The 20,604-nt window shown below is 32.9% G+C and overlaps 2 protein-coding genes across 2 annotated transcripts; both read right to left on the bottom strand.

Moving 5' to 3' along the window:
* Positions 1-1,441: 1,441 nt before the first annotated feature.
* LOC140046912 (uncharacterized) lies at positions 1,442-8,606 on the bottom strand. The gene is made up of 5 exons (XM_072091661.1): positions 8,514-8,606; positions 5,420-5,477; positions 4,555-4,911; positions 3,796-4,257; positions 1,442-3,387 (listed from the first exon to the last, which is right to left on the bottom strand). Exons 2-5 carry the CDS (start codon positions 5,475-5,477, stop codon positions 3,323-3,325), a joined length of 942 nt encoding a protein of 313 aa, XP_071947762.1. The 5' UTR covers positions 8,514-8,606; the 3' UTR covers positions 1,442-3,322.
* A 6,040-nt stretch (positions 8,607-14,646) lies between these two features.
* LOC140048106 (three prime repair exonuclease 2-like) lies at positions 14,647-16,702 on the bottom strand. Its single transcript, XM_072093125.1, has 2 exons — positions 15,868-16,702; positions 14,647-15,826 (listed from the first exon to the last, which is right to left on the bottom strand). The coding sequence occupies exons 1-2, from the start codon at positions 16,588-16,590 to the stop codon at positions 15,533-15,535; spliced, it is 1,017 nt and encodes a 338-aa protein (XP_071949226.1). The 5' UTR covers positions 16,591-16,702; the 3' UTR covers positions 14,647-15,532.
* Positions 16,703-20,604: the final 3,902 nt, after the last annotated feature.

Raw genomic sequence — 20,604 nt, forward strand, 5'->3', positions numbered from 1 at the left:
TATGTACCGTATGCATCTAACGGGGAATTAAAGTTATTTTAGTGTTTTCTTTCGTTTTATTGTCGATTATAAACAATGAATATTTTCATTTTGTCCATTTCTTAGTTCATGGCTAAATAGTATAGCTCATGAGAATTTTGTTTTACCAAATTTACCAAATTATCGGACGTGAAACGTATAGTACTGACCCATCACAGAGTTTAGTCGACTTCTTTGCATTGGCTTTCTCGATCCTCCGCGTTAAATTTAGTTTGGGCGCGCGCGGATCACAAGGAAGACGACTAGAGACTACACTGGACGTAAACAGAGATTACTATTGTAAGTCTTGTTTACTTACGATTAGTGAGTGAATTAATTTGACTAAGATTTACCTTGGGAACGCTTATTATGTTCATTAAGTGACAATAGAAGAAGATTCTCATTTCTCATATTAAAGAAGAAAGTCATGGTTACTTGTTTGTTTAAGAACATCGTTTGAAGACAGAATACTTTAAAGCAAAAATGAGCCAGAATTGTTAAATTATGAAAATATAGAAATTACAATAGAATTCCACTAATAAGGCAAATTGATATTTTAGGTTGTTTTTGTGGGGGTGATTTATTGCCTGGTGAAATTATTTCTCTTTTTAAAGTAAATGAATGAATAATAATGTTGGGACCCGAAGTGTTGCCTTAAGGGGTGTCCATTGAATAAGGGTTGGCTATAGTGTTAAATATAGGGGGCTGGGAAAGTGTTGCCTTAAGGGGTGTCCATTGAATAAGGGTTGGCTATAGTGTTAAATATAGGGGGCTGGGAAAGTTTTGTCTTAATAGGGATGTCTTCTTCGATTTAGTATTCACAAAAAGATTTATGCTTATAGAATTGAAATGCTATTAAATTTAATAACGATTGTGCATTGTTAACCTTTTAACTTTGAGCAATTGTATGTCACATGAATTTCCGTATGGACAAATAAAATGAATTATGAACTATGAACTATGAACTATGAACTATCAGCGCATTATTACCTCCTTTCGCGCTTAGTTCATCATCCCCATTAGGATGAAGCATTGCTATCGCCTAGGTGATATAATAGAAGAGAAGAGTGCCAATACAGCAGCATGTCATGCTGGATACTCTGAAGATAGTAAACACAAATTAGAGATATCTTCATTGTATAAATGAGTTAAAATTTCAGTTCTCATCTCACTGTAACATATCGAGGTTATTTTAAACTTTAGGAATGAAAAAAATTGTCCGAAAATTATGATGTAATTGCTTGAAGTAGGCCTATAATCACTCTTTGAGAAGTGAACATTTTTAGTGACATTCACTCATTTAAACGTGGTCCTTTAATCCTCAAAAAGGCAATAACTGATTCTAGAGTGGATTTTCACTGTTTTATAATTGGCTATGGCTATGGTACCTACATAGTAATAAACTTCACTCGATTTCTAGTATAGTATTAACACTGTTTTAATCTTTCCACTTGAACCACGGCGCATATTGATACAAACGCTAGCCTTTATACAAAATCATTTTTTACGACGTTTGCATTATTTTGTCGTGGGGGGTTGTAATTGCGATTTCTGTTTACAGAAATCAATCATTAAAAATCTCTTATTCTGTTACATACAAAGTGAGCATATAAAAAGAAGCACGTTTGATATCAAACATGACAACCACCTCAAATAACAATTCTCATTATTTTAACATTAAAGTTATCAATACATTATTTACACGTTATAATTCAAACATTTTCAGTAAATATAGATTAAGTCGTGTGTCATTTCTTTACACGCAGATATTTGAATTATGTAGAAAGTCATTATGTATCATGTCAAATATTATTCTACTGCAGTTACTGCAGTAAATACGGTATGTTTTGTCTATTCTTTAACTTGTTACTCTTACGAATCTTTTCTCTTTTGAGGGTAATCACACACACTGTTGCACTGTTGCAGTGACCGCCTTATTAATAAAGCTAAACCCATACGTTATCATAACAGTATACAGAATGTTTTTATTGCTGCAGTAACTGCAGTAAACAATTGTTGACATAATCCCCAATGAGCTACCAACAACGACAGAGTTTCTGTATTCTGGATATTCATACTGAAATGTGTGTTGATATTTACATTTAGTGTACAAAAATAAACTAATTTAGGTGAACATTTTCATTCATGTGCTTCAATATATACAGTATGTTACTATGCATAGTAATACTGAGGAGGTGCGGAATTAAATATGATGTCACATACTATTTACAATACCGCGTATTCGGCATATATGCATAGCTGGCCTACACACTAAAGGTGCGCAATCACGTTCATGTTATGGTGGTAAACATTTTCTGTTAATGTTCCTTAACTCGAGCACGGCGGAATCTTGGACGGAATTATTAACTACTCATTCTTAAATTAGGATTAAAAACATTAAAATTGTACAATATACAAGTAGTACAGATTTTTTTACAACCTAATTTCTGTTATAACATAATAATAATAATAATAATATAACAAATTAATAATTCCAAATAAAAAACTTGATTCAAAATTTGCATAAAGAAAATGTGTTTTGCCTTAATTAATGTTTTTAAGTTGATATATCCACAACAAGATAATCAATATTAAATAATAATAATTACACTTTTATATCATCCTTATTTATCATACTTTAAGAATGTTATACATAATTTAATGCCTTTTTCATATCACATTCGTATCTAATGAAGTCACTGTATAATATTAGGCCTATAAGTATTATATAAACACATTTTAAATGGAAAGAAACAACATATGCAATAGTAAAATAAATATTATATATTCGATATATCATCATGAAGTTTCCCGATTTTTCAATATATATCGTCTCGTTTCCATAGTTACGAATGTGTGTTTTTATGCTATAACTTAAAAGTGTCGTCATGTGCCCTGTAAATAACAATCATATTATATTGAGGCGGAGCTTGTAACATAGACTTCAATATCACACAGTTTAATTGCTAATATAAAAGCATTCTTCATTAATAAAAATAAATTCATCTATTATATTGAACACAAAAATTCATTGTGTATATCAAGAACCAGTGAAATAAAGTAATAAAATATTGTTCTTCGCGTTGATAATTGTTTAAAAAATTTAAGACAGGAAATCAATGAACCTAATTAAAATTAAGTATTGTAACTCAGGCAACTTGGACAGTACATGTCAGCCCTAGGCCTAGATGAAGCGGCTATCGATCAGACAACTTGGACAGTACATGTCAGCCCCTAGGCCTAGATGAAGAGGCTATAACGATCAGGCAACTTGGGCAGTAGGCCTACATGTCAACTCCTAGACCTAGATGAAGCGGCTAACGATAAATGATAATGCCAATACTACCAAGCTTATTTGTGATACGAAACCTGCAAAATATAATAAAAAAGATTATAAATCAACGAATAAATTATCATAGGTAATTAAACAAACAACCTCCATATCCTTTTTTATAAAAAATATTCCTTCATCTGAATTTTTTAATAATGTTTAAACAATTTTAATTTCTTTCCAGGTTTAATACCAATGTTTTTTTCGAAAAACGTTCGTCTTCACGTTAATGAAATGAGACACTTAAATGGTTTTTTTTTTTTTCAATTCATTCAACATTTATTTAGAAACAGAAATAAAAGAAGCATACATTTACATTAACTTAAATGGTAACAATAATTTAAGAACTGTTTCTGGGATCCGAAAAAGAAGTAAAAAAACTTGTCTAATATATCAACCCTTAAACAAAAGCAAAAAAGCAACTGCATGACAAATCATTAGCTTACCTCGACACTTAAGATTTCCAGTTTTACTGTCAGAAAGGTCTCCTAATTCTACGCAATAGTGGTTGTTGGTTGTTACCGCATCAGTATTATTAGAGTTTTCGTTCGTAATCACCACACACGTATATTCAAAGTCGTAACAGTCAGCGTTGGCCTCTGGTACATTGATGACGGATACGACCCCTGTAACGCTGATGCTACCTCCTGCACTTATTCCTGCGTCCGTATTGTTAGCATCCGATAGATCAGTTACAAATTCTAACGTAGTAGCGTCGTCTGCTGTCGGGTCGTCTGATCCACTTAATACAATTTTAAAACTCCAGTTGTCGCCAGATGATGCCTCTTCTATATCCGTCCCACCATCATTTGTGATCTGGATGGTGTAAGTTACGTATTCGTCAGCATCAACGTAGAAGTCAAGATCAGAGGAAGGGTTGGTGATCGTTAAACCGACAGCCTTTGTATCTAAAGAAAAACAAATAGGATAACCATCATCTCAAATCACATTGTAGTTAAGCGTGGTTCTCACTAGCGACGCAACGCAAGGATGTAACGCAACGCAAGTGAATTGACCAATCACAAGCGATGGCTTATTCGCTTGTGATTGCTAACTGTCTATAACTTCGCTTGTCATTGGTTAAAACGCTTGCGTTGCGTTTACGTCCTTGCGTTACGTTCTAGTGGGAACCAAGCTTTAGGCCTACTGCAGTCTATAGAAAAATAGTCTACAGAAAATCTAACTTGCTAACACATTAAACTTACCGCTGGGTGCTGGAGTAGTTATAACAGTCCTCATCTCTGTTGTAGGTCCTGTAGTGATAGCGTCTGTCGAACCTGTAGTGATCGCGTCTGTCGAACCTGTAGTGATCGCGTCTGTCGGACCTGTGGTGATCGCGTCTGTCGGCCCTGTAGTAACGACGCCTGGAGTAGCATCGGTTGTTAGACTCGTAGTAATAGCATCTGTCGGATCTGTAGTAATAGCATCTGTCAGACCCGTAGTAATAGCATCTGTGGTAGACATCTCTGTAGTGGACATCTCTGTAGTGGACATCTCTGTAGTGGACATCTCTGTAGTGGACATCTCTGTAGTGGACATCTCTGTCATCGTCTGCCCACAAACTTAAAACAAATATACACATGATTATAGGCCTATGTATGATATTTAAGGTTATAATAGGTAAGTATGCCTAGGCCATAATAGGTCATGGTATCAAACTTCTATGATTATAAAGTTATGTAGGATACGTTTTGCATGCTAAATACAACAATAATTGAGTAAAACAAAAGCTAAAAAGGTTAATTTATATACACAGGTGACACAACGGTTATAAACTGCATTATGATATACAATAGCCTACAAAAAATACATTAGTATCATACACTTCATGATAAACAACATTCTACTTCATAATCGAATAAATTATCCGAACATTTTTATATTTATATTATAATATATTACATTTTAACTCAATATTTTTATTTACATTCTTTATTTTAGATTACTAAGAGACTAATTGATTTCGAAATGTTTAGCAACTTTTTATTTACAATTAAACGGAACTCTGAGTCATAGACTATTATAGTGAACTATATGCTTTAACAGGTTGTCATTCTAATTGTCACTTACCTTGGGTCACACATGTGACGAAAAGAATCAAATTTACTATAATTAAATCGCAATTCATCTAAAAAGAAAGAAAGAAACTAATGATTAAAAAACGTATACATTAAAGATAAGTAAACAGTTTTAAATGACGTAATGAGAATAAAATACAATAAAAAAAATACGACACTACCGTGGCAAGAATGTATTGGAGAAATTTCACGCGAATCGCAATTCTTAAAACTCGACTCTTCGTAAATAATTCGCAGTAAAGACTGTATGATTATCGGAAGCTCTGATTGTTCTGAGCGACAAACCACATGAATCTTGTTGTTACCACGGTAACATCTTAAGATTGTGTCAACGACGTTCATTGGCTATGAGATACAACATAGCAGGTTATTTGTGGATTTAGTTGATCCGGTATGAGATTAAGAACGCGCTACATAAAGTTGAAAATAATTATCTCTACGAATGTAAATATTCACAATCTATGGTTATCGTCCAGTTACTTCATAGTACTTTAACCAATATTACAGCGGAGAACGCGGCACTAGATTATATTATTATTACACTGTAAAGATAGTGTTTAGATCTTAAACATCTATTTTGTACCACATTTTCTACACATTTCTTTGAAACACGTAGTTACATATTGTTTAGCATGTAGATATAAACACGTTTAGGTTTTAAAAAACCTAAACGTGTTTATATCTACATGCTGTTTTCCTCCACTCGTTAAGCAGTCAACATGTTACTATATTTAAAAAAAAAAATTTTTGTTATTAACATTAACTATTATGTTCAGTCAACATGTTTAGGTACGTGTTTAGCGTTGCGTGCATATGATTTTACTGTGGCGGAAAAAAGCTCCACACATGAGCTCTACACATGGCAAATAAACAAGATATATAACAAAGTATGGCCACGTTATACAATTAATCGTCCTCCAATTATTGTTAACTATGATAATAAATTTATATGATTTGTATGTACCGATTATCACCTTTTATATCTTCACAAAAATTACATATATTTCGTTAAAAACAAATTAAAAGTTTTTTGTTTGTTTCGTTCTTTTGATGTGCTGCATACATTTTTTAATGTATTTTCATTATTAGAATGCACTACCGATTGGGGTTTGGTAGCAAAAACTAACGACGTGAATGTACAAAGAACAAATCACGTACGTACGCGTCGTGATGTTTGCTCTCAAAACCCTTCCCCTCATGCGTCGCGCATGCTACTTGCGATATAGCCCTACCATTTGCGGAGGACCATTTGTCGTATTCGAGTGTACTACCGTTGAGTAGTTTTTCCGTTGAGTACTTCTTTAACGGAGTGTTTTGAGCGTTGAGATTGTTCTTAACGAAAAAGCCTTCGTTGTCAGCGTTTTCTATTCGAATGACTTTCTGTTGAGCACAAATTTACAATTCGAATACAAAAAGTACTCAACGAATCTCTACGTTGACAACGAAAGTTCCCAATCGAATACAACAATTGTCTACCCCTTTATCGAACAGATGGAAACGGTACAAAAGCTGACTTTTCACACACTATTGTTTGTGGATCATAACAATAGCAGTGGCGTATCCAGGATGTTGAAGTCGGGTGGGGGGGGGGGGGGGAATTGCCAATTTGCTTACAAAATCAATGTCATTACCTGTACTGTCATGCCTAGGCCTACACATCAATATATGTTCTAGGATTGCATAGTCATGTTGTCTTATATAGGGATAACGATGCAAAATTAAGACCAAATTAAACATTATCTGTACTTTTGTTTGCCGACGGACGTGGCCCCCACACTGGATACGCCACTGAACAATAGTATAGATTCCTTTGTTTATGAAAAGGATGTTATCAACACATAATAACATTTAGATAAAAAGAATAGAGACCTCAAGGCCCACTATTACACCTATCAACTGATTTCTCCATGGTTACATGATACGTCACACTCAATATCATAGAAGAGCTTATATAGGCCTATTGTTTTTAAATTCACAGTTTCTAACACGAATTTTTTTTGTTATAATTTCTTTTTAAATTTTTTTAAAGAAATAAAACCCACTTATGTGACATATCTATGTTTTTTCATAATTTTGTATTAATTTAATTTAAATAATAAAAGGAATCATCTCCTTCTCTACCTATTACCAATTTTACAATGTGTCCATTAATAGATTTGTTCGAGTAAATTTTTATCGTAAAACGTATTCTTTATTTTTCGAACAAATTGTGGTTAGGATCAGGGGAGAGACAATCAGGATTTACCGAATAAAACGAATTCAAAACGTAAATTGTATCTATCTTATCTTGTGCGTTTGTTAGCCTAAAGCATATTATTGAAAATAATTATACAGTATAAAAAATACTTTGCCGAGATATAAAAAGAAGCTATAAGGTGTTTGTAACCCACGGACATTTAGGCCACTATTGTCAAAGAAACCAAATAATATAGGCATAGGCCTAATGTACCTTAATAAAATAATTTATCATTGAAGTAAAAACTCAACATAAGGTGTTTGTAACCCATGAACAGTTTGGCCTATCATTGTCAATGAACATAAATAATGGGCCTACTATGTACCTAAATCAAATCGTTTATCATTGAATTGAAAATTCAACAGGAAATAAGTTGATTAAAATTATATCATTGTTTCTTCACAATCTAAAGATTTTGTTAAATTAAAAAAACGAGCGTTTACGCGTAAATGAAGCTGTGACGCAGGTGACGGTTTATTAATTTACATTTGCAAGCAAATTGTTCATCTGAAAAACATACTTCGTTAATGAATGAAATGCTTTTCTAAAACATTAGTTTCTACAGTAAATTAATTAAACTTTGTAGGTTATAACGATCTTAAATAGGTAAATCTAACATTCTTAAACGAAATAAATCAACGAATAATTTTTCTTTTTCTTTAAATATTAAAGGATAGTTTATGAAATATTTTATTCGTATTTTTTCCTCGAAAGACCAATGATAAACATGGAGGAAATATATATTTATATATATTTCCTCCATGTGATAAACAATAGTTTTCTGTTAAATCTAAATACGCTATGTAAATTAATTATATTTTTAATGTAAAATTGCAATATTTTTACTTACTTTTAATTTAATTTTTGTACGGAGATTTCCACGAATTTCCAAGCAAAAAAATGGCGCAGAGATATTTTGTTAAAACGGTAATGCGTCGGCGTGAATTCAATTAATGCCAGTTCACTGAAGGCTCACGCTTATTCTATCCATTTATTTCACAATGTTGTTCTGTTACTATGGGTTACTACAGATGCTGTGGAAATTAAGTATTGACGTCTCCAAAGCAACCGATTTTAAAATCTGCAGTTGAAACAAAAAATTTACATAAGTATTATTATTAGATCTACTCTGAAAGGGTCTTTAATGCACCATTGGGTTTTAGTGGATGTGTGACGCAAATTACAATTGGATTTACCATGTATTTACGATCTAATTAATCCAGTGAGTAGGCCACTGTATCAGGTTGTTGATACACTCCAAAAAAGTGTATGGTACTTCAAGTAGTAGGCCTGGATATAAAGGTATAATAAAGTATACGAAAGTATGTAATAAAAAAGGTAAAAGAATACAATATATAACATTTTATTTGTACTGCTGACAAGTTATTTACTTAAAAAAGTTACCGTCAAGCCAAGGCGAGGCTAAGTACACACTGGTAGGTACTGGTACAACGAAAGCATGAAATAAAAATCGTGTTTTCTGAAGTGGTTTTAAAAATGAGTATTGTTTAATGACATTAAATGCAAAATAAATAAAGATTATGTATAGGTATTGATAATATTAACATTTTGTGTATTCATAATTTTGTTAGACATGAAGTCTCTGTCATGACATCAAATGTAAATATTGAGTTTTCAATAAAAACAACACAATTAAAATGTGCATGAATACATTCATACTATGAACAAGGCAATATTATGTCGTTTCAATAAATATTGCTGCTACGTTAGCGTAGGGAGTGCGTGTTGCGCAGTGTGTTGGACGTTGGACTACCGATCGTCAGACCTAGGTTCGAATCCAACTCTCGCCGCATTGCTTGTATCCGTAGGCAAGATACTTTACTTACGTTGCCTCTCTCCACCTAGGTGTATAAATGGGTACCCAGTTAGATCTAGACACAACTGCGCTGGTTACCGGCTGCATTATGGGAGTATGTTTCCATACGTGTTTGATCCCAAAAAATACTGGGGTAATAATGCTTGTAAAGCGCCTTTGAGCATGATTACTCATGAAAAGGGCGCTATATAAATCTGGTATTATTATATTATACGATTCTATTTTAACGTACGATGCTGATGGATTAAAATCCTCAGTTTATTGTGAATTGGATAGATTTGTTTTTGTTGTTTCTATGGAGCTAAGTTGCACGTAAGAATCATAACAAAAGATTAATTAATCAACAAATACTTGAATATAAGCTCTGTACATCAAACTTTATGTGGAAAAAAAATGTGATGTACCATATATGAACATGATGATGTCATATCACTACCATATTTAAGCATATCACTACCATATTTGGGTACATCACACTTTTGTCATACTAGTTTGATAGTGTAGACAGAATTTAGGCTCTTATTTAATTTCTGGAAAATTTCCACGATGCTGTGTGGTGGTTCGACATTTTCCCGAAGACAAGTTTGCCAAATATTAGTTTGTTCGCAAAAACGAGAGTTGTAGACATGTTTAATAATGCGGATGTCTTATCTAATAATACTATTATTTCATCAAGTCACGCTGTAACCAAGGTGAAAATTGAAAATAAATAAAAAATACAAAAGCATCCAAATTGCATAAAGAACCCGGATCTCATAAAAATAATCATTAATTATTTCACTAACAAAGTAAAAATGTATCACTGTGACAAAAATAAATTTAGAAAATGTACGGTAGTTCTCCGTAGAAAGTGTGCCTACAAATTGTTCTACAAGCCACTATGGATCAATAGCGAGAACTCATGCCTATATAGGATAGTCCTAGACTTAGGACCCATATTAAGGGAAACATTCGGGACCCGGAATAAAGCCTCTTATTTAAAAGATGTTTACCCTGAATAGGGTCGTCGTAAGAATAAACAAATAATTATGATTTCCACTCTTTCGGTTCACAGGACGGTCACTTAATAATATAATAAGTGTGTCCCTTAAAGGCCAGGTACGGGCAAAAAATTCTATTGATTATACATTAAAATAATTATCGATCTCTAGTTTCCCCTATGTTTCATAATTTTTGGGATTTTATTCATTTGTGTTACACAAGCTTGTTAAAAATAAGCACTTTCTTATCAGTGGGGGGATAGTTCAAATTACACAGCAAATCATTCTTTTGTACACAAATGTTGTAAATAGAGAGGCATTTTTTAAAAATGATTAAAAATAAACGGTGAGGTAAAAAATGTTATCAGATGACTAAATATACGTTTATTTTCATGCTATAACAAAAATTATCCACCGTATATCCACCATGTTATTACATTAGGTTAAACTATACCTTCTTCCTGGTTTTTATGCTAAATTTTGTATTTGAACATTTTAAGGGAGGAATTAGGCCTAATGTTTTTTCGTCTTGATTTCTATTACAAATATTTGATTTTTGTACAATTAACTAGATATTATATTTAAAATTCAAGCTTGTACCTGAGCTTTAAAGACTGTATGTTGCAAACCAATAGGCCTAAGTAAGGATAAATTCTGTTTCAAAGTTGCCAGGTTAAGAATACATCACAAAACAACAACAACAATATGTAACCAAGAAGTTGATGCCAAAATCGATCACTATTGTCTGTCTAAGTGAAATATCCTTCTTATTCATACTGTTTTTATTCAATCGATTATCAAGTGAATACTTAAAACGTTTTTATCTCTCATGGCGGCTGGCCGGCCAAACACTATTATTATCATTATTTTACATTATTCCGAGACAAGATTCACGCTGTTCTTCAATGTTTATGGGGGATTTATGGTTATTATCTTCAGTTTAACAACTCTACATCTGATTTCATCAGTGTATAGGCTAAGAATATCTCAAAATATATATTTTAATTATGATAATAAATAGCACGACTAGATTTAGAAACAAATTGTTGTTGTGGACAGAGGAACGGACATCGCCGTTTGGTGGCATCATTCGAAGGAAACCTTGGGGAAAAAAAATTGTGGTATGTGTCGTCCACATCTGTGCTGCGCAGTTAATTGGCTGCAAAGTCGCAGATTATTCCTCCTATTTAGGCCTACATTTACATTACATGCTTGGATTGTATGTTTCAAGAGGAACAAGTTGAATAATACATTTCTTGCAAAAATATTAAACAGAATGATTCAATACATTGGAGAATATAAAATGCATTTACATTGTACATTTATCAGTATGGCAATAATGACCTTCATATTTAAATCCCGATTGTCCAGAGTTTGATGGAGTTATCGATTTAAAACAATTTCAACCTAGAATGTAATTGAGTAAACAGATACATGACACCCCTGCCTGTAGTGGGGATCACCCAGAGCAGCTCCGTTGCATCCAAGAAACCCGGCCTATTGGATCTGCCTACAAACGTACGACGTAACATGGTGGTTATTTAAATACGGACATCAATGGTTCGACCTTTAAGAATATCCCGAGAAGTAGGGCGCGCCAGAAGTAGCTTATACCAATTTAAAGCTGAGAATCATCGACACGTTTGTTGTTGTTGTTGTGTTTAGTTGAAAACAATACATCACAATAATAGATATATGGATTGGAATCGATATCAAGTAGATACCAGAAACGCGTTTCAATGGATAAAGGAACGCAAGTGGAACACGCAATCGGAACTAAATTAACTTTGAATGCGTTCTAGGATATTAACGAAACAGATATTAATATTATTGGTAAAAGTAAAAAGGAGACACTCACAATTATTTATACTTGGTTGAACTAATGGAACGCGTTACAATGGGAACAGGTTCACGCAAACAGCCAAACAAAGCAATTATCTAAGTTTGATGATGTTTTGTACAACGGATCATGTCAAGAACTAGAAGACAAAAGACGGCATCAACAAATTATGCCATAATGGCTGAAGCCAAAACAGATTCTGATTGCGCTGATGAATATAAAAGTACTTCGAATGTCTCCCGACTAAGTAGAACAAACTTAAAAGTTTTTGACAATTACTATGGTAACAAGGATGACAAGGTTTATCGAGATAAACAGGGGTGGATACGGAACTGGTTAGAGGAATTAAGAGAGAGAAGAGAAGCAAATAAATTTAAACAGGCGCGAAAGTTATACCATTTACCTCCCGTTGACGGAGGTGGGGCAACAAGGAATGTATGGACAAAGTGATACCGACATGCAAGGTGGGAAAACGCGGTTGAAAGCATGGCAGACTGTATAAGAAATACAACAAGAACACTATAGCCTACTAGTAGACACTTTTAAACACGATGAAATATCATTGTGCCGTCTGTGTTAAATATGAATAATTAGGAGATATTTATTACAAGGCAATTTCAATTTCCATCAATCACCGAAGTGAATATTAAATTATAGGCCTATTAAATCTATAAGAAAGGCCTTGATCGCCACACAATGTTAGTGTTCTTTCCTTTTGTTAAGACATAATGCGAGAGATTGCCATAATTTTTCATAATCAATGATCACAACACGTATGACAAGACAAAATACGAAAAGTGCATAAACAGTAGACCTTCGCTTCCTATATAATGTTATTGTTATTGCATCATTTATAATCTTTAACATTCATTAGAAAGGGCGTTATCAATATCACATGCTTTAGAATGATAGAAAAAAACTCTTTTGTCGCCAACTGGTGGATAAGAGATCGGAGAGGGCGAGAGATAAGAATATAAAAATGTTCCGTTCTTAATGATGTAGCCCTCTATAGTTGAGGTAAAGCTTGTTCTGTCTTTGACTAAAGATATAATATACTACTACTACTAGTAATAAGGGTGTCAGCCATATATTTGTACTGTACTTCAAAAATTACACTCCAGTAAATATATTTGTTGGTAATACACAAATTGCTATGACTTTATTTCTACATTTTATTAATGATTATCACCATTATTTATAGGTAAATGTAGTTACTGCAGTACTGTGGTCCCGACTGCAGTATAACACGATACCAAGCAAATAAAACATAATTAAAAACAGTTCATCAGTTTTAATGATCACTTCAGTTCGTCGATTGGTCAAAAGTTTACTCATATCGATCCAATGCGCACACTGCATGCGCATGCTATTCTTTTTTTAAACGAGAAATGAATAGCGCCCCCAATGTTTAGTAAAGCTCCAGAACAACATTACAGATCACTCTAAAACTTAGTACGAAAACTTTCTCTCTATAGCTTTGTTCACCTATTACCTATGCATGCCATGTTTCAGAGCCGTCAGACGACGCGTAAAGAACTAGTAGCTTGAAAGTTGGCTCAATAGTGTCCAGATGGAAGAAGAAGAAGAGTAAGAGAAGATGAGTCCCAGTCCTGTGATGTGCCCATAATAATGGACTTGATGATGTCATACACTACCGTATTTGGGCATATTTCACCACCATATTTGGGCACATCACACTTTTTTGTCAAACTAGTTTGATGGTGTAGACAGAGCTAAAGAGAGAGTACAGTATATGAATATATTTTTTACTAAAACAATAAAATATTTGATGATGTTTACAGTACCAGCTCCGATTGGAGAGCGCTCGCTTAGCTTGTGAGAGAATCATCGCCCGGGGTTTCCAATAATTTAGGTCAAAGTTTATTACTGATAGTGATACTGTTATTTTTTTCCTGAGATTTCTTTATATTTTTTCGTTTATTCGGTAATTTTTTAATACAAAACTCATTTTTAGTGTTATATTATAGCACACTATTAAAACTAATCTGGGTTCCAGACGGAGTTTTGTCTTAATATTAGTAAAAAGATAAATATTTTGGCACATATGGCGTTTTAGACGTATACTACTTGATTTTGGATACTACTGTATTTTCAGACAAAAATCGCGGTCGAAATAAAAACAAATAAATAAAAAAGACAATACAGACTTGAAGCAAGTCTATAAAACATGCAATTGAAAATACTATAGGCCTATATTCTATACAGAATTAGTGGCATTGGAAGAAAAAACAAATAATACAAACTAACAATAACATGCACAAAAATTAATAATATAGTTTATTAATTCACAATTATTTTTGTAGTTTTTAAAAGTTAATTCATATCATTAATTATTATTAATACTAAATACTGTACAAATATTGCATATTAATTAATTAAAATATTTAAAAACAATTATCTCATGACATGACATACATACTAAATAGAAAAGGTCTTTGGTCTTACATACATTGTATTTATTCCTATCCGTATCCGTGATATACAAAAAGGGATCAGCACCGAGGAGAGACAATAGCTGTTGAAAAAAACTATCGCCAAAAACTGTTTCTTCAACTCAGGACAATCAAACATTGCAAGCTAAAATATTTCTGGGGAGAATTTATATTTTTATACAAATTGTTACAAACAATATTAACATGTCATACAATTATAACAGGCTTAATTATTCGTATTTGATTTCCTTTGTGGGCTTGTTCCACTTTTATTGTATAATATAATACCTATTACCTAGTATAAATCCAAAAGTTTATTTGAAAAAAATTTTATAGATATTTCACTGATGATACTGTAGTAAAATTTAATAATAACATAATTATTATGTCTTATATATGGAGAGAGCAGGTTCTGGAATTTTTCCTTTTAATCAATCTTTTAATTTAATTAATTTTTGTAATTAATCATAATATTTGATTTGCTTATTAAAATGTTTTACTGATGATGTACCAATAAAGTTATAAATTCATAATCATAATGTCTCATATATAGAGAGCAGGTACCGGAATTTTGTTAACCTTTTATTAATCAAAATTATTATTAATAATATATGAAAGTAAAAAACAAGGTCAAAACCTATTAATTGAAGGAAATATCTACATAATTTTTATTCCAATTCATTGTATACTGTAGTAGGTCTAATATTAATTTTCGTACTATTATAATAATATAGTATATTTAATTAACAGTAATGTAAATTAAACTTGTAATTTTTTAAATTTATTGGAACATTTTCCTGGAGATGGGGCATAATACAGCTTAATATTATTCCATGGCTTAGCATTTTTATCCATCCAATTACATATTTCAACTCCATGATGGTGGCACACAATTTGAATCAATGTGACCACATCAGCCTCAGCATTGTGAACATTTTCTGGTAGTTTTCCAAATGTTCTTTTATATATTTCTGCCAATTTATAAGACACCTTTCTCTTCTTGGAAGGACTGTGTTCATTGGACGTTGACGACATAACTGGCAATGTATTGTTGTTACTTGTGGGTGAAGAACTGGAAGGTTTGCTCAAAATATCTGGTTTTCTGGTCTGGCTTCTAATTTATCATCAATGTCTTGAAATGCTATCAAGGAATCCACACAGAGTACGTCACACGGCAGCGAACAATCAATGTAATTCAACTCAGTTTTAAGTAATGGGAAATCAAATCGTTCCCCATTGTGTGCGACTAGACATACAGGTTTTGTCTGTCTATTAAGGAAGGCGTTGATACAATCTACAAGATTACTGTCAAAGCCTTTTTTCTCATTCTCCAGAAGAATCGAGTTATCTAGACCGGTCATATCACCTGAATGTATTTGCTTGTTAGGGTATAAACACAGTGTCATCTTATCAACCACCCTCGGGATGACAGGAGGACTTGATGTGCTACTTGTTGAACCATTAATGCTTGATCTGTGAACAGCTATCAAGCAAATCTCAGTAATTTTTGGTCTTTCACACGGGAGTAATGCAGATGACTCTAAATCCAAAAATACAAACGACTTAATTACATTTACATCTCGTTCGATATCAAGCTGTTGCTTACTGGTACTAGCCCTGCTACACGATTTTTCGCTAGTAGGCATCGGCCGACAAGAGTAGGAGCTTTCATCGCCGCCAGACCCGGCGTCGTCGTTCGAACTATCATCAATTGTTAATGCCCCTTCTACTACTAGGCCTAGCATCCGACGAGATCTAGGTGGTGGACTACCTAGGCCTAGAGAGTGAGACGCAGATTTATCTTTAATACCAAGCATAGCGGGATCGTAACACTTAAATGTAAAGTCAGTCCTTAATTATAGGCAAAACATTAAATAGAATACGCCACTATCATCTGCTAGGCCCAGGGCGTAATAACGGTAGTCGAGTTTCCTCTCTTCTTTCTTTGAGTGAGTGAGTGAGCGAGTCGAGTCGAGTAAGTTGGTATTTTCCGCTTGATTGCACACACAAAAAACATGTCCTGGTGGTCCGTCCCCCCCCCCCCCCCTGGCGGCCTATTTAAGAAACGCCTAACAGCGGTAACCACAACAAACAAACAAAGATGAGATTTGAGTTGGTTGTGTAAAATAAAATGCATTTTTGGAAAATTTCAGTAAATCTAAACAAGAAATACTTCTTACAAAAAACGTCGCTTGGTTGTTGACGTAACAGTTTTAAAGATATTGACCTTAGCAATAATACTAAGTGACAGAAATCGAGTTAGTGGTCTAAAATTGGCTTTAATATTATTTAGACATCATTTTTATTTAAATTATTTATTAATAAGCACATCATCCTTTACAGATTTATTTTTTCGCGCCGCGGCTCTAGCCAGCTATGTCCCAGGAGGACACATTCATTAATAAGCTGTTTCATAGCGGTAGCTTTAGTATCTAAGGCTGACAGTTTTGTGAATTTGGAAACTCGACTATAATTTATAGGTAGCTGCTGGACCCAAAAAACGTCCGGGAGAAGAGAGTCTATATGAAAGCCTTTGCTGATAATACATATTATTGAGATGTAGACGGAAATCTGTAAAATCTTGTTTAATAAAATAACTTCGTTTTTGCTGTCAACCAGGCCGGTATTATAATAAGTCACTGTCAAATAATCATTCGATAATGGTCAAAACTTTATTTTGGCTCTGTCAACATAGGCCTAAAGGGAAGTATTTACAATGACTTTCTTTTTTATGACTGTCAATCTAGGTCAATGTTATAATAATACGCCGTCAGATATTAAATCATTGAAACAGTCCTGGTAAATTTTTGTTTGGTTATCAGATGCCGTGGGGTGGGGGGGGGGGGGGTAGGTCTAATCAATTATCGTCAGAAGGTGAACAATCAGTCTAGGTAGCAGCAGCAGATTATTAGGAACGCCTGCTCCATTAATTAATCCAGAAAAAGAAAAAGGTTTGTACATTATCTATTTGTTTATTAGCCTTCTCCTAGCACAATTATATTTTCTTTAAAAAAAGGTTTTATAAGTGGTGTCAACATTTATGATAGTAATGTCACAGTTCTGTGTCTGGACGCAAGTTCATAGACCTACTAGTTATATTATTCATATTAACTGATACTTACTCTTCATTTACCGTAAAGTTCAGTTTTAATGAAATATATAATATAAATTGGCTTCGTAACAATTAATTAGTGTTGAAAAGGTTAGTTTTTTGGTGATAGGTGAAAATGGCATGTAACTTCGTAATCAATTTATTTTTTTTGTATAAAGGCCCAATTACACTATGACGATAACGACGGACGATAAATATATAGCATGCATTTCTTTTACATAAACCAAAAGAAATTAGAAAGGTTTTCGTTCTAGACCTATAGGATAATCATTTATGCTGTCTTTGATAAAAATAATGTTTTTCAAATTCCAATCAAATGACGTCATGATAAATAAAAACAATAAAATCGCTGTATTGTCACGATATTATTGGTCTTACTAATCATGACGTCATTTGATTGAACGTGTGAAAATATAATTTTCATCAAAGAAATTTTTTATATTTCTTTTGGTTTATGTATTAAAAATGCACATTTGTCTATTTATCGTCGATCGTTATTGTCCTAGTGTATGGGCCTTATGCTGTAAATGTTCAATTAATTGATCATTCCGATTTTATTAGTTGGACTCTTGCACAGTTGCTGTCTAATCGTTGTTGTGTAATATCATTTCGAACCATATTAAAATCATAAAGAGATTCATATTCCTTAACATGTGGCTGTGCATGGAAGTCTGGTCTACACAAACTCGGGCCCGGGCCTGAAAGTGTTGGTGAATTCATAATTATACTTAATATTATATTTATAAATATATATATATATATATATATAATTATTTTTATTATACAATTGAAAGCAAAACCCGTTGAATCTCAAATCATTAGGACTAGAAATTTGGCTTATCAATCAAATAAATACTTTCGTTCAAAATGAAACTCCAACCTCTCTAATCAAAAGATTGAACTCGAAAACGGACCGTTTTTTTTAATTGGGTATGTTGAAACATTTCAATATTCATTTAAAAAAGTACATTAATTATGGTATTGATCAGTGGCCGGCTATAGTAGAGGCGTAAAAACCCTCGGTCAATATCATGTAAAATGCACTGTGGAAGGGTCATTATTAAGACTGCAAAATTGGGCTTATCAACAAATAAATACTTTCATTCAAAATGTAAAATCAAGGCTGAAAAATTGGGCTTATCAACAACAAAATATTTTATTATTAGACGCGATATAACATCAAGGATAATCAGTATAATCATTAATATAGCCACTGTTACTAGTTTTATTCTACATGCTAAAGTAAATAAAAATCCACTAGAAAAAACAAGCAAGTCTGAATGTTATGCTTATTAGCCATGTTATGTTTGTTACTGTAGGCCTATGATTGTTTGCAATGTCCACATATTATTTCCGTGGGCATATCCATAGTTACAAAAAAGACGTGTGAGGTTCTTTCTTTAGATTTTGAAGAATGATTTGTGTTACAGGTTGACACAAGGGTCAAATGCTCAAGATATCGGCTAACGCCATGGGACCCTTGGCTTATCAATGAATAATAAATATAGTACGACTTTCGTTCAATTGAAATCGGAATCTGACCGTTTCATTAAATTGGGTGTGATTAGGCCTAAACATATAATAATTTATTAAAAAGGTACAATAAAAACAAATGCATCAGAGGCGTAAAGAACCCACGGTCAATATCATGTAAAATGTATATGGTAAGCACTGTGGAAGGGGTCATTATTATTAAACTGGAAAATTCGGCTTATCAACAAATAAATACTTTCATTTAAAATGTAAAATAAGAATGCAAAATTGGGCTTATCAACAAATAAATACTTTCGTTCAAAATGTAAAATAAGACTGCACAATTGGGCTTATCAACAAATAAAATACTTTTTTTTCAAAATGTAAAATTAAGACTGGAAAATTGGGCTTATAAACAAATAGATACTTTTTTTCAAAATGTAAAATTAAGACTGGAAAATTGGGCTTATAAACAAATAAATACTTCCGTTCAAACTGTAAGAAAACATTTTTAAAATATAATCCTTAAGCTCTGTCTATACTATCAAACTAAATATGATGTGCCCATATAATATAGACATGACGATGTCATATCACTACGATATTCGGGCATATCACTACCATATTTGGGCACATCACACCTTTTTTGTTAAACTTGTTGGGACAGTGTAGACACAGAACTATGTGATCGAAACATAAGTCGGAATTGGACTGACGCGATTGATTTAATTGGGTATTTTTTATTAATGTAATGATTCATTAAAAACTATAATACCGATACGCGTTTGGTATTGATCAATGGTGCAAAAAACCCTGAGAAATAATGTTATTACGCGATTTGGTGATAGCTTAGCAATAATACAACCCATATACTATTATTATAAATACCTATTACAAATCCATTCATATAACTTTTCATCGCGAACCGAAAATGTATAAATGTTATTCTACAGACAGTAATTATATATTCAAAAGCCATATTATTATTATTATCAATACCTAAATGCGATAGTAATAACCACATACATTATTCCCAATACAAGTTTGTGCGTTTAATTCTAGAAAGAAACGACTGTGCTGACCGGCCAATGACATAAATCACAATTAGTAAAGTCCCAATTGTTCACTTGCGTTTTGATTGGCCGACCTATTATATTAGATTAATGAAGACTGTTCTTACAACTGTCCAGTCAAAAAGTTACGCGGCGTTTTTTGTAAGAAATATTTCTTGTTTATTTTTCAATTT

The sequence above is a fragment of the Antedon mediterranea genome, chromosome 4, assembly GCF_964355755.1.
Source record: "Antedon mediterranea chromosome 4, ecAntMedi1.1, whole genome shotgun sequence".
NCBI lineage: Eukaryota > Metazoa > Echinodermata > Crinoidea > Comatulida > Antedonidae > Antedon > Antedon mediterranea.

Bases quoted from the DNA above. Each gene is read 5' to 3' on its own strand.
- LOC140046912 (XM_072091661.1), bottom strand. From the start codon at position 5,477: ATGAATTGCGATTTAATTATAGTAAATTTGATTCTTTTCGTCACATGT. The intron at 4,258-4,554 runs GTAAGTTTAATG...GTTTTTCTTTAG, and splicing joins AACTACTCCAGCACCCAGCG to ATACAAAGGCTGTCGGTTTA. The intron at 3,388-3,795 runs GTAAGCTAATGA...TATATTTTGCAG, and splicing joins TGGAAATCTTAAGTGTCGAG to GTTTCGTATCACAAATAAGC.
- LOC140048106 (XM_072093125.1), bottom strand. From the start codon at position 16,590: ATGCTTGGTATTAAAGATAAATCTGCGTCTCACTCTCTAGGCCTAGGT. The intron at 15,827-15,867 runs ATATTTTGAGCA...CCCACAAGTAAC, and splicing joins AAGCCAGACCAGAAAACCAG to AACAATACATTGCCAGTTAT.